Raw genomic sequence first — 20,485 nt, 5'->3', positions numbered from 1 at the left:
TCCTACATTCACCCACAGAGGGGGTGCAGGAAGATGCATGCACTGCTGATTTCTGTCAAACCTGGGACATTGAAGTGGAAAGAAAAAGACAGGCAATAACTTTTAAAACTCTAATGTTTTCCTTACTGTAGTACAGTCTCTTGTGCAGTATGAGAAGAAGGTAGCTTTTAGCAATTCCTTCTCACAACAAAGTAATGCTCACAAAACTCTGGAATCGATCAAACAGTTTTGCTCAAAGCAAAAAAAAAAAGTTTATTTAAAAAATGAAGGGGATTGGAGCATGTGCTATGCAAGGCATAGTCTTTGTTCAATTTCCTTTTCCCCTATTAATTTTAAAAGAAGGTGACAAGTTCAAAATTGCTTATCTGGACTTTTTCAAAAGAGTGATCCAGTTTTTCCATCTGAAACAACGTTTTTCTTCAACATCCTGGCAACACCGTGATCACTTCTGAAAAGCCCGAAATCAAAATGAAACATTTCACCTGAAAGAAGGGTTTCTTTAAATTTTCCACTTTGCTTAAAAATACAAAGTGGCTCTTGCTTCTGCTCAAGCCAAGCTCCATCTCTGCCCTCTCCTGTGGGGCAGCCAGAAGATGCAAACAGCTCTCAAGGCACTGTGGGTGGTTGGAGCCTCCATCCTTGGCAGCCCACCATATCTCGAGGCAGGTACATGACTTGAGGCAAAAGCTCAGCTGGTGGCATGAATGGGAGAGCAGACCGAGGGTAATATGGGAACAAACAAACCAAACAGGTTGGCAAGAGGGACAAGGAAGAGCACCTTGCTAGAAGGAAGCAGCAGTGGTCAGGCAACGCCTGAGCCCCGAGCTTGTAGAAAAACACGTCTGATGCAAGTTCTGGGGGGCAGAATGGGAAGGTTACCTGAGTGAGCTGAAGCACCAGGTCACGCCCACAGGAAAGCAGGGCAAGCTCTGCCTTCCTCAGGCTGAGGGAGACTCTGCCACAGCACAGGAGACACAGCACACAGCTATAGAATCACAGAGTTACAGAAGATGCTGAGTTGGAAGGGACCATCAGGATCACCCAGTCCAATTCCTGGCACTGCACAGACACCCCAACAATCCCACCCTGTCCCTGAGAGCATTGTCCAAACACTCCTGGAGCTCTGGCAGCCTTGGGGCTGTGCCCACTGCCCTGGGGAGCCTGTTCAGTGCCCAACCACCCTCTGGGGGAAGAACCTTTGCCTGAGATCCAACCTGCCCTGGCACAGCTCCAGCCATTCCCTCCACTCCTATCACTGGTCACCAGAATGAAGAGATCGGTGCCTGCCCCTCTGCTGCCCCTCGGGAGGATGTTGCAGACCCCAATGAGATCTTACCTCAGTCTCCTCCAGGCTGAACAGACCAAGTGCCCTCAGCCACTCCTCCTATGGTTTCCCTCAAGGCCCTTCACCACCCTCCTGGCCTCCTTCAGATGCTCTGTAATGGCTTAATGCCTTTTTTATATCGTGGTGACTAAAACTCCCCCAGTACTCAAGGTGAGGCCACCCCAGTGCAGTTTTGGCATGGACAGCTACTCTACAGGTGCCTCAGTTTCTTAAGAAGACTCCACCTGTATTAAAAGCCAAAGCTGCTCCCACAACTACAAGGTTGGCTCTCTCTCAGCAGCTTTTACCAAGGGCATCTCTGGAGCCAGCCCTGTTTGTGCCATGGTGCCATCTCTCCATCAGGATATCTCCCCCAGCCTCCACAGTGGCACAAGGCCAGTGCTTGATCCTGCAAACAACCTATGAACTGTTATCTGACAGACCAGAAAATAAGTTCTGGCCAAGAGCAGAAAATAAGATGCAATCTAGCTGCCCCTGAGAACTGACTGACTGACTGCAGCCAGCAGATAACACGAGCTGGGAACTCCTGTTTGAGATGCACCAGAAATCAAGAGAGATCAAACTCCACCAGGTTTTAACAATGGTACCACACCCCCCTGTACCAATCCATAGTCACTGACCAGCCAACACCAGTGTCTTCTTCCTTCTCACCACATCTTTCAAGCACTCTCACTCCCAAGGCAGGTTATACTCTTGACAGTGACCTTCTAAAATAGCAGTATGTCGAGGCAATCCAGGGTAAAGCATTAGGCAAAGGCAGTATCACAGTTTTTCAACAGCAGCTCTTGACCTCAGTGCCTTCTCACACTGAACAAGAGACAGTTGTACTGGGAATCCTCTTATCTGACTGCAGCCTTTTAAGTTTGGCAGTTTAAGGGGGTTCTCTGGGCTCTTTAGACAACAGAGACAGGACCCACTAAGGACAGTTCAGCCCACCCAGATCAGAAACCCATTTCTTTCCTGCTGACTAGAGAGATACAACTCACCTTTGGCTACGTGACAGCTTTGACTGCACATCTAAAATGGGGGGATGCATACTGATACACATCCTCTGATGCTGGTAAGGTCAACCAGGGATAGCTATTTAAAATTATTTTTGGTAACCCAATCCTCAGACTGGGCCAAGTTCCCCATTTGTCGGGGGGATGCTAAGATCATAAGGAATGCAGATTGGGCAGTGAAGAGGGTCATATTGAAACCTCAGCCAGCTGGATAAAGGAGGTGTTTTAAGTGACAGCACAGGAAAGTAACATCTCCTGTGAATCTGGATGGCAAGAACTGACTATAGGTGCTTAGATAACAATGTTAGTGTCTTTAGTTTGTCTCTCATGTTTAGCTTGATCTTGCGATGCCCAAGGACTCCTTTGCTGTTTCACCCCTCTTTGCACAAACATGATTACACTCAGCTAATCCCCAAACATTCCATAACTACACATTAATTATGCCTCCCCTTTGGAGCAAGGGAAAATCATATTTGTTTTCCCAGAGAAGAAAGTGAAGTAGTCCAGCTGTGACTTACCCCCAGGCAGCAGCTCAGCCACCTCAGGGGCAGTTCTTTCCAGCCTCGTGCCCTGCTCCTGGATCTCTGTGGAACTGTTATTTGCTCTCTTCCTATTCTCAGCTCTCAGTGCTTCACTACAGTGAGAGTCTGCAGGCAGCAGGGAGATCTGTGACTAATTGTTCTCAGCCTAAAGATCTCTACTGGCTCTTACAGATCCTGTGTTTCAAGGGGTTTTCATTACTCCTACCCTCCTTCCTTAAATATGTTTTCATCAGCAGGAGGCAAGTTTGATTCATCCAAGCCATGGCTTTCTTTGCCCATATTTTGAAGTCTCAAGTAATGGAAGGAGAAAATTACTCAGTTCCAGAAAAGAAGGGGGACAAATTTCCTTTGTATGTAAAGAAAACAGTCTGTGATGGTGACCTCTACAGCCCAGTGTGCTTTGGGAGGGCACCAGCTGCATTCCAGATATGGCAGGCAAGAGGGATTCCTGACCATGCTAGCTGCTGTAGAGCTGCTGCAGGTGCAGAATCCCAATGGCACATCACGGACCATGTCACAAAATGCTGGAAGGACATATGCAAATATTTTTTTCTTCAACCTGAATGTGAAAAAGTGCACCTCAGAATGCAAAAATGTGCACCTCCCTTTCTGCTACCAGTCTTAGACCAGATAATGTGACCATGCAAAAAATGACACTGACTATCATTCCACTGGGGCGGGTCCGGGATCGAATTAAAAAAGAGGAAAATGAAATGGCCTCTCCAAGACTCAAGGAAAAAGTGAAGCAGCTTGCAGCTTTAAAGGTGAAAAAACTCCACAAGTGGCAGAGGGAGAGCTGTCCTGTCACATATGCCATGTATGTAGCTGTGACATGGGACCTCTTCTGAAGCTGCTGTCAATCATGACAAGCTCCTGACAGACAACATCCCAGCTCTGGGCAGGAAGGCAGCTTTTTTCAGGAAAGAGCACTGTGCAGGCAAAAAAAAAAAAAGGTCACATTGCACAATCAGGGCTCATAACTAATGCAGGCTAATCTCAGGATTGAGTATTGAATTTTTCCTATATAATTTTTATAAACTCAGAAATGAAAAGCACTTACCGATTGCTGTATTAATTTAACACCTGTTCTAATTCCATTGGATTAGTAGACTCCTTCCTTTTTTAATGGGATTTTTTAAAATGTCAACACTCCATCCTATTCAACAGCTTTTACATCCTTGCACAGAAGTAATCTTTTCAAAAGTCTGATCTTGTAATACACATGAAGTAGTTTTTGTTTTATCCAAAAATCAACAGACAAGCAACCAAAAAAAGCCTGGCCCAGCTGGAACACTGTACCAAGAACAGCAGCCAACCACATGAGACTGTTTTTCCTCTGAGCCTCAATTACCACTTTCACTGTCCCTCTCTTGCCAGAAGAAGCCACCCCCCTTCTTCTGCCTCTCCCACAGAACTGGAATAAGGCAGCATAAAGCAGGAGGTGTTTTGTCTTCAAAACATGAGTTAACAACACACTTTATTTAGCCTACTCCTGATATTCAACCTACAGTTCCTGGCAACCCAGCTTACAAAGGTATTCCACCACAGTCCCTCTGCATCCCATGACATAGCAACAAGAGAAATCCCTCACAATCACAACACAGATCCCAAGAGAATCTTAAAAATTACATGTTCATAAACCTTGATCCAGCATGAGAACTGCCCACTGCTACAGCAGAGAGAAATATGGATTTCCTGTGGCTGCAGGGCTCTGACCTGCAGACAGGTGGAACAGCAATACATGAAAACAGGCCCTTTTGTCACAGCAGAAACACTCTCAGACCCAGCATGAGCTGGGGAGCGTAGCTGGCACCCTTGTGGGCTGTACAGAGCTCCCTGGGGGCAGGGCTGGGGCCAGCCTGTGCCTCAGCACTCCCTGCAGGGCAGCACACATGGCCACAGGGCTCTCCACTCGGGTCCCAAACCCCCATCACTCTGGCACCAGTGTCCTGCCAGCAGAGGCTGCAGGCCAGGCTGCAGACAGCACTGCTCACACGACATACTGGAGGCACTGAGGGACCAGGAGGGGACAGGGCTTGCCCAGGGCACGAAGGGACAAAGTGTGGGGCCATCGGGCTGCCTTTGCAGGTACTCTCTGGCCTACCTTTCTTCCTCTCCCACAGGGGGATAAACAACATAGGATCATTTCTGTGCTTGTTTTCCAAAAGACAAAGCAGCTGTCAGACTCATACTCCAAAGCCATTCAGAGTTAGGGTTCCACAATGTCCCTTCCTCACCTCGGTGCCAGGGCAAAGAGCAAGAACATCATTAGCAGTGCCAGGCTCCCACCCCAGCCCTGCCACAGAGCTGGTGTGGACATAAGTAGTTGTGCCCATTGCTGGCCCTCAGGTCTCCCCCAACACTCTCCCTGCCCAGGGGAGTTTCATTTGTGAGCTCTCTGGCACAATGAGACCCTGACCCCTGCAGCTGCTCTGGGTACTGGAGCAATGATAAACAATGGATCATCTTCTGAACACGTGCCACCATCACAGCATCACAGCACCACACCACCACAACACACCAAGACACATTATTTATGATGGTAAGGCTGGGCTAGATCAGATGATGGGGGAAAACTCAGTATTCCTACAAACAGGCTGCTGCACCCTGTGGAGCCAGACCAGAATGGCAGCTTCTTGGTCCCAGCTGCCTGCCAGCCCTGCTCCCAGCCTGCACAGGCTCCTCTGCATGGTGTTGCCCAGTGCTCTGGGAAGGTGGATGAGCTTTGGTGATCTGCCATAGTAACACATACAGACCCAGGTCAAGTCTGGCACAGTGTCCCATTGCCAGTTCCTCCTTAGAAACAGAAGTGCAAGTGAGGCAGAGGAATCCCAATGACTCTGGGGAATCCAGCTGTCAAGGCCAAGTGGGATATGGTGGCTGGCCCTGGGCACAGAGTCCTCTGGAGCACAGGGCTGAGAGCCTGGAATTGGCCTGGGTGGCAATACAGCTGTGTTTGTGCAGAGCTGCATCTGAGTGGGGCTCCTAAAAGAACAGCTCGAGCTCCCAAAAAGTGGCTCTTGCAGAAGCCAAGCTGGATGTGTGCACCCAGGACACACAATCCACAATTCCTATCAACAACTTACAGCTGAAAGAAAGCTGCCAGCACTCTGCTGTTCTCATGAACCTGATGACTCCAGTTTCAGATATGCTGCCTCTTACTGCAGATCTCAAAGAGAAACTGGTGACCCCAAAGCACATCAGGAAATACATGAGTGACATGGTGCATATGAGGCATGTGAGCCACGTGTGGAGTCAGGAGAAATCTGATTTCTAGTGTGGGAAGCTGGTTGTCATCTGAAATGGGAAGGCATGATTGTAGACTGATTCTGAATAGTAGGGCAAACTGGTAGCCTGGGCATTTCCTTTTAATTTTGCAGGGAATGCCCATGCAGCACTGGCTGTGCCAAGAGGATGGAGTCAGCTGCAGCCCCACTGCTGCCTAATAAACCTATGCCCAATTCTTGGGGCTGGGAGAGACCATGCCTCTCTCCCCACCCCAAGCTTCATGCTCTATATTAAGAAAACCAGAGCTGAGAGGTGGCACAGGAAGGGGAAGTGGCTCATTTAGGATCCTAAAGCAGAATAGGAATAAACAGAAGGTCTGAAAGTCCTGCCCTCAATCTAGTACTTTCTGGATCCTGAGACCAGAACTCAATTTAGGTTCTCTGGGTGTAGGTAAACTGTGCTGCAATTTTGGATTGAAAAGATCCACAGTGTACTGATAGGAAGTTGGCTTCAGAGGAAAAGGCATTCCATGGGCTGCGCTTCTCAGCTGTATAAAACCTGTCAGGGACGTGTGTTAAGTGACATGTGCTGATGGCCACGGCAGGACCAGACCAAAGACTAAAATCTGCCCAGCAGTGGACTGGAGACCAGCACTGTGCTGGCCAGGGCATTAGTTTAACTCCTTGTATCCTTTTTCTCTTGGTGTTAGAATTGCTTTAAAACCCAGCAGCTGTCAGGGCCATCTTTGTGGGCTGACATAGTACACAGCAGGGCTTACCTGGACAACGAGCTTGTTTTCTTTACCAGGCAGAATTCGGTAGGTATAGACACAATTCCGGAACCTGGAACAGATCACAGGTGATGTGGTTACACTGTGCCCAGAAGGGAATCTCAGCATGGTACCTCTCCCCGTGAGAACAGGCTTTGGGACATTCTGAGACACACAGATGGCTTCATGCACAAGAGGTTTAAACATTTCTCTTGCTTTCCCTGGAGTCTGTGAACTAACACAAACTTGAAGTGTTCTTGGTCACTGACACATCTGCAGATGTCACTGCAGAAAGTGGTATCAGCATCAGCTCAGAGTGAGTTATTCAACTCTCATTCTGGCCGGAAAGAGAAAATACCAAATGGGTTTAGCTGTCAGTAGAGAGGGCAGCTCAGGAAGGAATGGAAAAGCAGAAAGCCAAAAGACACGGGGCCAAAATCAGCAGTGAATAAGTAAACTGAAGGGCTAGTATGTGCATTGACTTGTATTGGAAAAAACAAATAATAGATTTCAGCTAAATCTCAGTACAAGAGCTGATTGCTAGGCACATTTTCATCCACAAGTCTCAAACAGCCTAAGTGAAAACCCATCTCGCCATCCTGGTGTGGGTGCACACTGTACATGTGCATCTGTAGATCAGCCATAAGAAACATTTTGTCCCAGCTAAATTCTATTAGATTCTTATTTAAGGGGGGATGGAAGAGTCTTTTTCCCAGTGAAGGGTCACATCAATGCACAAGAGCCCAAGTGAAGCCTGAGCAGTGTTGTAAGGTGGCAAATTTGACCTTCCTCAGCAGCTGTTGAGCTTTGTAGATCTCATCCAAGAAGTATTGACTAAAAAGATATATTTTTACTTTTCTCCTAAGTGAACAACAATCTTTTAAGTCACCTGCAAAGCACTCTGTTAAAGCATACAATATCTCTTTGAGCCAGCAAATGGTGCTGGTTTCAACCCCTTCCTCTCAAAAGAAAGAACAGAATCTGCTTTTAGAGCTTCCTTGGCTGTAACACAAACACAGCATTACCTGTGGAATTGTCACAAAATGTGGCCTGAGGTCAGCCCCCCCCACTGGGGAGATCAAGCAGATTGATAAAACATCCTAATCTCTTTTGCAGTTGTATCATGAGTCTGTTCATCATATGCCTTTCAGAATCATTCCATGCAGGAGAGAGAAGAGGTTGCCAGGATTTTAGGCAGCTTTGTACAAGGAGTCACAAAGACATTGGAAATGCAAATAAATTACTCATAGATCATAGCTGAGCTTTTCCAGGGTGTCTGGAGAATTTGGTCGTGCACACACATGAACGTGCATCTTTTGATGGCATTAATGCAAAGGACATGGAAGAATTCAAACTGCTCCCAGAGCTCGTTTCACAGGCACCTGTTCATTCACACATCTGGGACAGGGCTGGCAGTCACAGACACGATCCCCAACTGCTGTGGGCAGCCACAGCACTGCTAATGTCACCAATCCCAGGGCAATCAACGCCAGATGAGGATATGCCCCAAGAAAGGGTATGGGGTTTGTTTTTATCTGTCAGTGCAGCTCTCTTACACCATTTCCTCCTGCTGATATGCAAACAGGGCTAAGCAGAACTGCTCATGCAGCTCATGAGAGACAATTTGTGTGTGTGGAGATTATGAAACTGATAAACGAACCAGCTCAGTGGCTCCTGCGTCACAGCAGGACCCTCGTGTTGCCTCCACAGAAAGTGCCTCATCACACAGACCTCACCTTGTAAAGTGCTTTGGGCTGAGGACAGGTGAGATCAGTGGAAGAACAAGGAAGGAAGGGCAGTTGGGTGAGACAGGTGCAGAGAGGAGCACTTCCTGGGATCAAAAGCAGGAATCCTTTTTAGCAGTCTTCTAATTTACTGCATGTGGATGAAGAAGACTGGGACTCTTACTTCATTTTTACCCTCAGGCTTTCTCTCCTTGGCATCCTGACTGTCAAGTTGTGTGGTCCCAATTACAGCCACATTCCAGGTACTCCCTAAAAACTGGGTTGAGTTCAGAATTGCTTAACCATTGTTCAGGCTGTCCATGTGGAAGGTAAATAAAACATCAGCCCCAGTTTAAACAGGTCTCCAAGTACTTTTTCGTCTCTCTGTCCTCTCAACCAAGCAGAGGAGGAAAGGGGACAAGGCTGGTATTTGCTCTTTCCTCTCCTGCTTTGTGTTTTTATGTGCAGGTGATGACCTGCACATTGGGAGTACCTGGAGATCCTACACAGGGCTGCCATGCCAGACATGGTGCTAAGTGCACCGTGAGAGAGGCAGGGGAGCTGGACATGGCATCTCACAGGCCCTGAGAGGGGTCCCAAAGCTGCAGCTAGCCCTTGAGGGTCATTTCTAAAGAGTTGTTAATCCTGCAGTCATCCATGGATGAACCACAGAAGATCCCCTGGAGGAATGGTACCAGTTCAGCTGCAGGGAACACTAAGCAGGCTCTTTCAGATTTCAGGATCCAGGCATTCCCCTTCAGGTGAGTAAAAGAGCCCATTTCTTGTCAATAAACTGGCAGATCACATGGTCCAGGCACAGAGAAAGGAGGAGGAAAAGGGCTTTGCTTCTTGCCTTTTATGGGGCAGTGTGACCATGGGCCAGCAGTGCAGGGGAGGAGCATTCCCCAGCCTTTCACTCCCCAAGTTAGAAGCTGCTGCTCTAAGTTTCAGAAAAAGAGGGGAGGCACTCTTAAAAGGCCCTGCAAATACATATCCTTTACTTGTCTATATTTATACAAATCCTTCTTTCCTCAAGTAGCTCTTCAATAAAATCACTATTTCATTCTATGACATTCTAATAATAAGTGTTTTGCTGGTTTTCAGTTGATCTGCCCAATAAATATAAGAGCTTTGTAGAATATGACATTTCTTTTTCAGAGGAAATTTCATGGTTTTTGTTTTCCTTATCTATACACAGTTGACACTTTCTCCCTTTCAAAATAATTCTATTTTTGTGGAAACAATTTTGCTGTCAGCTTTCAAGTCCCCTCATTCTTTGTCTCCAGCCTCTCTGTTTTTTAAACAGAAGTAACTGAAAAGCCCAAACCTCAAACACCTCCCAGTCATTAACACAGCTGAAATTGATATATTCCTGAGGAAATTTTCAGCTTCAGCAAAGCTGCCCATTTTGTGGAGAAGACATTCAGAGGGAAAGACTTATTCGCCACGTTTAACTCTTTCTCTTCACAAACTAACTACAAACCAGCATAAGCTGAAGGCTTGTTAGGTTGTTTGACAGCAGTTTGTGTGAAATTTCTGCCATCACTTCACACCTCAGATCCAGCTGCTCTTGCCTGGCGAGGCTGTGTGCTCCCCAGTTCTTTAATCACCACCTCAGAATGGATTTCAGAAAATAACCTTTGGCTCACGGTTCAGAAAATCCTGGTCATTATATTGTTTCTATTTCCTGATCCCATGTCTCTCAAGTCACAAAAGGCTTTCAAAATCGGCTGCATAAACATCTACAATGGAAAAATTTATGCAAATGCATGTTAAGCATTTTTGCAGCACCTTCCCTTACTATAATCCCCACCACTGCTCGGTAAAAACATTTTGTGTACAACTAAATGTTGTCATATCAGTGGGGCCATACTAAAATTGCTCAATGGAAGCAACAGTCTGTTCTAGTAAAGTGTTCCCTGACTGGCAGCTTGGGCCCTTGGCCAGTGATGATAATTGTCTCTCCTGCCTCCTGCTTGTCCTGCCTATTCGTCTGCAGCTGGCCTTCTTTCTCTGCTCCCTCTAGAAAGACAAAACTCTTCACTGTGTTGTTACAAGTACCTGAACAGGCAGGTACAAAGGCTTTCTGCACCTTGTGAACACGCCCATGACCCAGCCACCACTGTGGCAGTCCAACACCTGCGCTCACAGGGCAGTTATCCAGCCCCAGGCTCCTCTGCACATGAATCCTCTGCTGCAGACGGTGCTGTCACCAGAAGTTTGACCTCAGAGGCAAGCAGTTACACCAGAGTTATAAACAGCAGCACCACGTTCACCACTACAAGAAATATACTTTCAGAAGGAAAAGGAGAAACCTGTGTAATTTAATGTGAGGTAAGGATGCAATGAGTTTTATTGATCTGCTGCGCAGTGGCAGCAAAGAGGATCTGACGGGTAGAACAGGGTCCCACGGGGGTTCTCTTGATCTCTCCTAAGCAGGGAGCAACTGTCTTATCTCTCTGTAATGCAAAGTCAAATACCTCAGATTTTACCTACTGACTTTAGTCTCCTCTGGCCCCTGCTCTCCTGCCTCCAGGAATAACACCTGCCCCTCATAAACCCAAGGCAGGAGGCCTTGCTCTCTGGTCTCCCAGAATGGGGGGGTCAGGGCTACCAGCATTTCTCTCCCTGTTTCCCACATGAAACATTTACCCATGAGCCACATTAATGATGCAGGCAGAATCACTGCTGTGCCAGGTGTACCACGCACAGCTTCAGGAACTATTTCAGCTTTTGTTGAATGGGACACGGTACAAACAGGTGGGTCAAACACACACTGAAGGCAAGAAAAGTGCCTGGGAGGGTACCAAGCTCAGTACTGGAGTTGTTCGAGGTAAATACCTGACCCAAGTTGTTAAGAGGGGCCAAAAGTTCAAGATGCTATTTTCTCTCAGAGCACAGCTGCAGTGCCTTTGATTATTCTCTCCTTTTGAATCAGGCACAAGGGCAGCGTGAGCGGTACAGCAGTAAGTGATATGGGTTCGTCCAGCCTGGCCCTGATCCCAACCCTTCCTTGCCCCATGGCCCAGTCAGGTGCTCTGGTGTGGGCTGCATGTTCCCCGTGGGCACAGAGGCTGTTTGCCCATCTGGGGGGTGCAGGGGTGCCCCTGGCCGAGCAGGGTCAGCGGGTGCGGGGGCGCGGGCGGACGCCGTACTTACAGCACGCAGAGCGCGTACGCCGAGGCAATGGACTCGCTGGCCCGCACAAGGAAGCTGCCATCCTTGCCTACTTTGGAGAGCAGGTCTTCAGCCCTGGAGCGAGTGATGTTGCCGTGGTACCAGCACTGATCCATCGCTGGAGCTGGAGGAAACCCGGATTCCAGTCCAGGAGCTGCCAGAGCTGCCTGTGTGTCTGTGTGTAACGATCAGCCAGCTTCAGCTCACCAGCTTCCTGTTTCAATAGTACAGAGAGGGAAAGGAAACTCAGCCACGGACAACTTCCTCAACTCAAACAGCTCAGAGAGTGAGCGTGACATGTTCCTGCAGCCCCCGCTCTCCTCTTCATGCCGCAGCTGAAGTGAGTTGCAAGCCCATGCTCCCTGCCTTTCCCGCCCCCTTCATGTCAGAAAGTCCCAGCTGGGCATCTCTTCTGCTCCCTCACAGATTCAGTCCCCAGGCTTTGGTGGCCTGCTGTCCCATTTACGATCTCTTGTCAGACCCTGTGAGTTTTCATCTTTTTCCGTCTGTCTGTCCCACCCGCTACAGGGCTCCAAGGGCAATAAATAAATCTCTGATCAGAAACACACTGTGCATTAGGATACCCAGCACTGACTGCCCTGTTCCTGCCTTGACTAGTCCTCATAGGTAGTTAGGTGTGAGGAGGGGACTTCAAAGAACTGAACAGAATAAAATTACGACTGCACGTTTCCATGCACAGCAGACTGAGAGGCAGATCTGCATTGGGGATTTGTGACCAAAGCTCCCTGTCAGCTACTGTGAGATGAATTCAAAGATCTTTCCTACTCTAAGTCCCCAAAGGTGGGATGGAGCAAAGCTGTGTCTGGCAACCTGCGTCAGAGAGGGAAGAACTGGAGTTTTCACTTCCCTTTTCTTGGTGTGTACATCTGTCCCTCAGCTGTGCTGAGTGGCTGCTCAGTGCTGCATCTCCAAGGCACAGCACAGGGGACACATTTGCAGCAACCCAGAACATTGCTACAGGGGCACTACCTGTGAGGGAAAATTGGTTGCTTTGTCTGTTCCTCCAACCACTCTGCCTTGGAAGGCAGCATTTCTGCACATCCACATTTGAGCTATACCTAAAAGCAGCAGCTGAGCTCAGACTCTGACTTACAAGTTCCCAGATAAGACATAGATCCTGCTAACCCTATGCAACCCTTGCTTTACAGAGCCAGGAAAAGTACTAGAACCACAGTACCTGGATCATGGACATAGCATGGAGAGCAAGGCAGGAGAGAACAGACTGTCACTGCATAGGGAGAGGCTAGAATTTGTGGGTATGGAGAGAGAGTGAACCAGCACAACCCAGCATTCATTCCTGCAGGCCTTCCTGGTACTTTCAGTTCTCCAGACACCTGCCCTGCAGTGTCCAGCTTAACCTCTGTCTCTGAGATGAGGCTGTGGGCACCAGCAGCTCAGAGCTGTGTGGCCAGAACAGCGCCCTGCTAAACGAGCAGAACTGCACCGTGCAGGGCTTCCTGACCACGCCGAGCAAGCACTGTCTGCAGACCAAAATTAGCTCAGCTGGACCCGACCTTCAGCTTAGCCCAGATCCACACAGGGCTCCAGGAGACAACTGCCATGGATTCAGGAGCCTAAATGCAGTCAGATGCTGATTGCCATGAAGTGGCTGTGCATGGGCAGTGGCTGTAAGTTACAGAGGGGTTACAAACGCTGTTCTCCCCACCGGGAGGAGTGTCTGTACATGGCAAAGGAACTGTGCAGCTCCTCCTCTCTGCCTGCCCACAGACCACTGCTAACCTCACCTGCACCAACTGCCTGGGATTTCTGGCACCTCCAGTAGCTTCTCTGGAGCGCAGCTGCAGCAGGAGGTAGAACAGCTCTGAATGTTAAACCACTGCTTGGCCTCACAGGGCTCTCCATGCAATGGACACATGTCTGGATGCAGAGTGGACAGAGCTGCTGATCACCCCAGGAGTTTTGCTGGAATGAAACTGTGTTTGGAAAGCTTCTCCTGATCTTCTGCAAGCTAAACAAGGTAGCAGGTACAACTCCTGGTTAGACATCTAATTAGCTGTTAGACAGACTACTTAGGTGTATACTTAATTCCTATCCACCCCTCCACCAACTTCAGATTTTAGCTGCTATTTCCTTCAAATCCCTTGTCCAGCCACACACAACTCCTCTGAGACATAAACAAGGCAAAGGGATCCAAATACATGTGATGATTGTGGCAATTGGATGTGCAGGCTGGTTTCTGTGAGTATTTCTTAGTTGTAAAAGAAAGCACAATACAGCTCCAGCTGCTCAAAAGGTGAATCCCAATCCCCTAACATAAACAGCTCTGTGGTCCCTAATGGCTCGTTAGCTTGAAATAATACCCTATCTCTCAGACACTGCAATAAACTGGTTTTGCTACAGATGTGGTAGTATTGTACCAGCTGGCTGTCAACTCACCAGCCTGTCCAGAACCAGTAAATAAAGACTGTCTGTGGCACCATTCAAGATGTACACTGGTCACACAACCCCCCACGTATAGCCAGACTGTCCACTCTGCATCATCATGGGAGCTGCCAGGCATGACCAGATAAAAACTTCTTAAATATGCATTTCCATGTCATGAAACAAAAGTATTCCATAGTACCTGACGAGGAGGTAAAATCTATAGGACAGCAGGTAGCTTTGCTGAGGTCTAAATATACCAGTACCTCATTAGGCATCAGTGACAGGCTATTGGCCACAAAGGTGCATTTAGGCTCTGGCCTACATCTGAAGAGCACATGAGTAATACCCACAAAGTACTGGCTACCTGAGCCACCCTGCTACGCCAGCCCAGCATGTTACTGACCTGCTGCTTGGGAAGGGCTTGGCAAATTACAGGTTATCTGTGAAGGTCATGAGATCTCATTACTCTCTTGGTACCTGCAGCCTCCAGGTGTCCTGAAACAAATTCAGATAGTGAGAAAAATCAGGGCCCCTTCTCCCACCACCCCTGAAAGCTGCCAGCAGTAAAAGTACAGGGTAGGGGCACTGAGCAAACAGGGACCTGCAGACCTGAGCAGTGACAGTGCCAAGGATCCTATGGGATTTGCTAGTGTTTCTCCAAGGGGATGTGTTCTGAGAGCACTCTGGAAAGCAGGTGTTATTCTACACCAATAGAGCAAACAAACATATTTTCCTTGCAGCCATTCCACACGTGCACACACACAGGATACAGCACCCAGCAAACAAGCACAGACTGGTTCATAAAGCAGAATTTTGTCCAGAGGCATAGGTAACACTTTCCTAGCTCCACCTGCTCTGACATGTCTCCCTTGGTACCCATTCATTTCTGGTGGGTCCCTTGTCTGCTCTCTGTATAAAGCCTCCTTTCAAACCACACCAGAGCCTCAGAAATAGCGTCTCCCTAACCAAAACTAGAATGCTTTCCTTCAGAAATCTGCTGAAAATCTGCCAATGTTGGAAAGCCTTCCAGTTTGAGTGTTCTCATGCTGCTCTGGGCTTGGTCAGGTCCCCTCCCTCTGACACAGGTGCTTTTTTGCTGGAAGGGGGGCAATGTTATTTGTTTGACATACTGCCTCATATGCCAGTAATACTCTGTAACAAGAAGACATGGGGTTGCCAGCGATAGAAGCAGTAGCTGCATGGATCATACTTGTGTTAGAAAGACCAGCAAGCATCTCCCCTCCTGACTCTAAATTGGGAGCTCCCTCTGCAGACCTGTCCTGATCCTGCAGTTCCAATAGAGGCAAAATGCCATTTCGGCCACTTGTCCTGTCCCCAGACGTGGAAGGGTCCTGGTGACCTCCATGACCCCTACTGCCACTGCCCAGGGAGAGGGAGCAGCTAGAGCACACAAGGCTCTGGTTTTCTTACAGAGAAACTGCAGCTTGTCAGCGCAGTGTGAGCAAAAAAGGCGAGTAAGCAAGGACACAGCATGGGAAGTAAGGAGAAGGTTCAGTTTGACAGAAGTCCCTGGGGTGCCTGGGAACTCAGCAAGGCAACCCCAAACGAACTGCAGAAGTGGGCAAGGAATATCCCCAGAGCAAGACATCACACAGCCTTGCTGAAATAAGGAGCCAGCAAGCCCTGAAAGTTCGAGGTGCCACATTCCTACACTGTCTGTGAGAAGCAGTACTCCTAAGCAGAGCCAAAGCAGTGTCCCGAAGAAGGTGACACCAGATATAGGGCAGTAAGCCCAGTGCCCTCTCTAGAACTTTCTCCACAACTTACTAAATACCACTCAGCATAAAACTGCTGCCATCTGTTCCCAGGCAGTCCCTGGGAACGCTGTCAGCAGTGTTACATTGATCCAGTCTATCAGAGACCTCAAGGCGAGAAGCCCCACACAAAGGTCACACCTTGGTTTGGGCACGGGATGTGTAAAAAGGCAGCCAAAGGGAAAGGCAAAAAGGGAGAACAGACAACAGGAAACAAACCCAAACACGTTTTGGTACATTTAATAGACTTCATAATCTACAGACACCGGAAGCCAACGCCAAACTAAGTGTGCGGCAGGAGTACAAAAAACCTCCTGCTCAAAGATGAGAAGTGACAGTGAAAAGTATCGGCAAAGGTGGTGTTTGGAGGGACACTGATGGAAAGGCTTGAGACTCAGAGCTCTGAGGGAAAGGCTTGAGACTCAGAGCTCTGAGGGAAAGGCTTGCTTCAAGGTGAACATGACAAAGATCATCTCTTCGCATTGCCGGCGGGTCCCGTATTCAAAGAGGCAGGAGAACAAGGGTGAGCCATCGGGTCCAACGCCCATGTACTGCAGATCTGAATAAGCACACAGGCCCCTGAAGAGGATGCTGGGTTTTGTCCAGTGTGCTGGATTTAAAGGGCTTTTGTTGAGGTAAATTCCTAAATCTTTTCGACCCTTGGGGTCTGTAGGGTGAGCATACAGTAACCAACTGTCTTGGCACCTGGCATCAGGGGGAGGTGGAAAGGCAGTAACACTTCCATGGCATCCAAAGGGAGGTTCCACTAGCATTTCAACCCGCTGGCCTCCCTCGAAGTCCAGCCCATGGTTGTAGCTGACGGCCTGGATTCGGGCTCCCCTGGTGCTCCTCGCGTTGCAGTACAGGACCTTCCTGCCACAGGTGTGCACCTCCGCTACCTGGCACTCCACCGCGCTCTCCTCGCCCACGAAGTTGCCCAGCTCCCACGTGGTGCCGTGGTCAGAGCTGATGAAGCAGAAGGCATGAGGGGTGGGGTGCTGCTTAGGGTCCAAGATACGATAGGCATAGGCGGGAATCACCAGGCTCCGGGCCTCGTTGAGCAATTGTAATCCGTGACCCGGCCCCACCGCAAACGTGGCCCAGTTCTTGTACTCGGTCCTGATGGTGCCGTCGGTGACATCCTGGGCAGTGCTCCAGGTGCGCCCTTGGTCCATGCTGGTGACGTAGCAGAGGCGTACCAGGTTAATCTTTGTCCTGAGCTGATGCTGCTCGGAGATCTTTCCTGGGACAGCTATGAAGAACAGGATCAGTTTCCCGGAGACCTCATCGTAAACCGGGCAGGGGTTCATAGATCGGTGGTCTTTCAGCTGTGCAGTGACAATGGTCTCCATGTTATTCCACTGCCAGGGCCCACGTGAAGGGAGACAAGAACGAAACACACCGTTACAAACAGATCCAAGCTAAGAGTGCAAGGATGCCTGGACAAAAGTTACAGAAAAGCATGGGAAGAACAGAAGAGAAGCAGGTTAGTGGATAGAGCAAGAAATGGGAAACCAATAATCTGGCATCACCAAAGGTAAGTGAAAATTCTTTGGATGACACAAAGCACGTGCACGTCACCAAGCAGGTGGGTTATGTCCCTTTTAATTACTACTCCCTGAGGAGCTGACAGCTCCGTACCTCAGTGCAGCTGGTGACTGATGACGCAGTCTGAAAAGCTACAGGAGCTGAATTGTCAGAAATTCTCACAAATACGTATTTGGCACAGACGTGGCCAGTGGTCAAAGTGTGCTGGTACAGACACTGTGCTGTGTCAATGCTTCTTAAGAGGCCACAGAGGTACCCGAGCCCTTTGCAAGTATCCTGGGTGCTGACAAATTCCTTTCCATTCAAACTCCTATTCCTCCACTGTGATCCATGTGTGAATGGGCATCCCAGCCTACACTGAGGACCCTTGCTGGGCTGATTGCATGGCTGTCCATGCTCTGGTATGGAGATTTGGGCCCTGAGCTGTCTGATTCAGAAAAGAGCAGGTATAACTACCCTGCAAGCCCTGTCTTTCTTTAAATGAATAACACCTAACACAATCACATTTCTAACACTAACATTGCTATTAGAAAATTATGCCTAAATAGTGTTATTGGCTTTGTAAAAGAAGCAGTGGTTTCCAGTAAGATTATACTAATTCGCTTTTCTGCCCTGAGTTGCTGATTACCCTTTTTGATCATGTTTTCTCTTTGTCTATTCAGCCTATATTAACTTTTCTTGAATATTTAATATTTCCATTTTAAGAAAATCTAACATGTGAACACAAATGACTAAGTTTATGACCAACTGAGTCCTACTTAACTGAATTACAGAGAGTTACACAAGATGCAACCTGAATGGTCTGATACTGCAGATGTGCTCAGAGGCTGCTTCTGCAAGGCAGAATCCAGCTCTTAGGAGTGTACAATCAAAGACAACTAATGAAGGTTTGGAATACAAAAATATAATTACTTTTTTTCCCCCCAACACATTTATGCCTTTGCAAATGCAAACAAATTACTATAAATAGAATATCCACCACCCCCAGCCACCCAGCAGGATAACTGTTAATAATAACTGGTAGGTTAATAAAGTAGCCAATTCCCTGGCACCAACACACCAGACAACGCTCTTTTGCGTGGGGAGACTTGCTGTTCTCAATTGTTTTTTAAACCAGAAATTAGTATTAAGATGATGAATTAAAAACAAAAAAAACCCAGTAACTGATGGCTAATTTACTTCTCCTTGTCCTTGTGCCTCTCCCCATTTCTGCCTCTCCTCCACATCTTGGCTGCCACAACAGGACTTTTGTCTCCTCTCTCTGTCTGCATCCCCATCCCCAGTGATGGGTCCAAAGCCTCTCCTGGAGTATCTGCTGTACCTGCCCCCTGTTAGTCCCCCCACCAGCTGCCCGGTCACAGGGTTGAATCCCAGCACTTTTAGCAACACGTGCATTATTTAGTGGCAGATTTGTCTCCTGTAACTGGGGAGGAGAAGCTGCCCTGCCCTCCAGCAAGAGGGCAAATCCACTGAAGTGCTGTGGAGCCATGTGAGCAGCACAGGTGGGCAGTGCCCCCGCTCCCTCCCCACACTGGTACCTGGACGTGGTGCGTGCTGGGGTCGTACGCGCCCCTGCGCATCGCTATGAGCTTGGCGTGTTCATCCACCACATCCTCCCGCTCCTCAGCAAACGCCAGGATCATGCTGAACCGGGGCAGGTAGAGCAGGGCTGGGATGCGATAGCTCCAGGTACCGTTCCGGAACAACGTCTCTTGCTCCAAGACAGGGAACGAAGCCATTGTGCTGGAGGGAAGACAAAGCACATTGCATTTTGTCCCAGCAAAATGTGATGGGGTGCTGCTTTTTGCTCTTCTTGCTCAGTGGGGCCTGTCCTGCATTGAAACAATTTCTGCTACTTTCAGCTCTGTCTTTTTCTTTTGCTTTTCCAAAGAGAACCTGTATGTAGCAGAGTAGCTGGAACTGAGGCCAGACTTACCCCAGGAGCAGCCTGGTTGATATGGCTGGAGTGTTGCAAGGCAAGTGCATTAAATACAGTTAATAAAAAAGCTGTGCTTTGTTTCGTCTTTTTAATTAAATTCACAGGCGGCACTTCTGTGGGTTTACTCTGTAATTCAGAAGACTGTTGATGATAAGACATTGTAGTACTTACCCTCAGAAGACCATTAATGTCTCTGGTGATGGTGTATCCAAAACCTGGCACAGAACTTCTGCTTTGCTAAATATGAGTTTAAAATTTCATATAAATGACACACTGAGGCAATCCCTGACCTCAGCTGTGCCCCAGCTTGGGGATGACAAGCACTGAGCACGAATAAAGAAAGGAAGAGAACTTCCCTCCTTCTGTAAGATTAAAGAACAGTCTGAATGGTGTCCCATAGCTTTGGGTGGCACTTCTGATCAGGTGAAAACCTTGTCCTCTTTACAGTGACTTAAAAGCAATGTTACGAAGGAAAGCAAACATTAGGGAGAATTTAGGGAAGCTGCCTCTGTGTACCTGGTCTGTGCTATGCCCCACACAGTTTCTGTTCCTCTCCCAAGACCCACCAGCCCACTGTCCTCTTGCACTGAGCTCCTCCTGTGTGCCAACCTACCCTGGCAAAAACCCGGTGGGGCTTGAGGGAATTGTCTCTGAGCAGATGGGGGCAAAAATAAGAAAAAAAAAAAAGAAAAAGAGAGAAGGAAAATACATGTCTCTGACATGATACACCAGAAACTGAAGGCTTGGATATCCCTTGCTCAGCAGGGAAGGGGAGAAGAAAAAAAAAGAAAAATAAATATTAAAAAAAATCAAGCCTTAGATCTCTGACGCATCGAGTGGGTAGGATGGCAGGGAGAAGATGACAATACACTATGAGTAAGAAATTCAAATGCCTCCTACCTCAGCTGAGGTAAGACTTGCTGCACTCTTCATTGAGGATTCTCCTATTTATCCAAGTCTTGGAGAGTGTTATAGTAGCTATTGGACATGGATCAGATCCTGGTGTTTTTGAAGGCTCCCTTGATAATTCA

General features: G+C 48.2%; 2 protein-coding genes across 10 annotated transcripts in view; both read right to left on the bottom strand.

Annotated features, from left to right (window-relative positions):
* INPP5D (inositol polyphosphate-5-phosphatase D) overlaps nucleotides 1–13,626 on the bottom strand; it is a 52,862-nt gene extending 39,236 nt beyond the window's left edge. The window contains exons 1-3 of the mRNA XM_032698229.1: nucleotides 13,553–13,626; nucleotides 11,769–12,000; nucleotides 6,895–6,958 (exon numbers count right to left, since the gene is read on the bottom strand). Coding sequence (XP_032554120.1) covers nucleotides 6,895–6,958; nucleotides 11,769–11,902 — 198 coding nt within the window. The 5' untranslated portion in view covers nucleotides 11,903–12,000; nucleotides 13,553–13,626. The remainder of the gene's footprint in view (nucleotides 1–6,894; nucleotides 6,959–11,768; nucleotides 12,001–13,552) is intronic.
* A 2,568-nt stretch (nucleotides 13,627–16,194) lies between these two features.
* The window catches only part of NEU2 (neuraminidase 2), a 36,757-nt gene continuing 32,466 nt past the window's right edge, over nucleotides 16,195–20,485 (bottom strand). For 8 of the 9 annotated variants that reach the window (XM_032698143.1, XM_032698144.1, XM_032698148.1 and 5 more), the window contains 2 exons: nucleotides 19,054–19,258; nucleotides 16,195–17,328 (listed from right to left, as the gene is read on the bottom strand). In XM_032698143.1, coding sequence (XP_032554034.1) covers nucleotides 16,390–17,328; nucleotides 19,054–19,258 — 1,144 coding nt within the window. In that variant the 3' untranslated portion in view covers nucleotides 16,195–16,389. The remainder of the gene's footprint in view (nucleotides 17,329–19,053; nucleotides 19,259–20,485) is intronic. The other variant, XM_032698149.1, reaches the window with a different exon arrangement.

Source organism: Chiroxiphia lanceolata, chromosome 10 (genome assembly GCF_009829145.1).
Source record: "Chiroxiphia lanceolata isolate bChiLan1 chromosome 10, bChiLan1.pri, whole genome shotgun sequence".
Taxonomy (NCBI): domain Eukaryota; kingdom Metazoa; phylum Chordata; class Aves; order Passeriformes; family Pipridae; genus Chiroxiphia; species Chiroxiphia lanceolata.
This window is presented reverse-complemented; position numbering and strand designations above follow the sequence as displayed.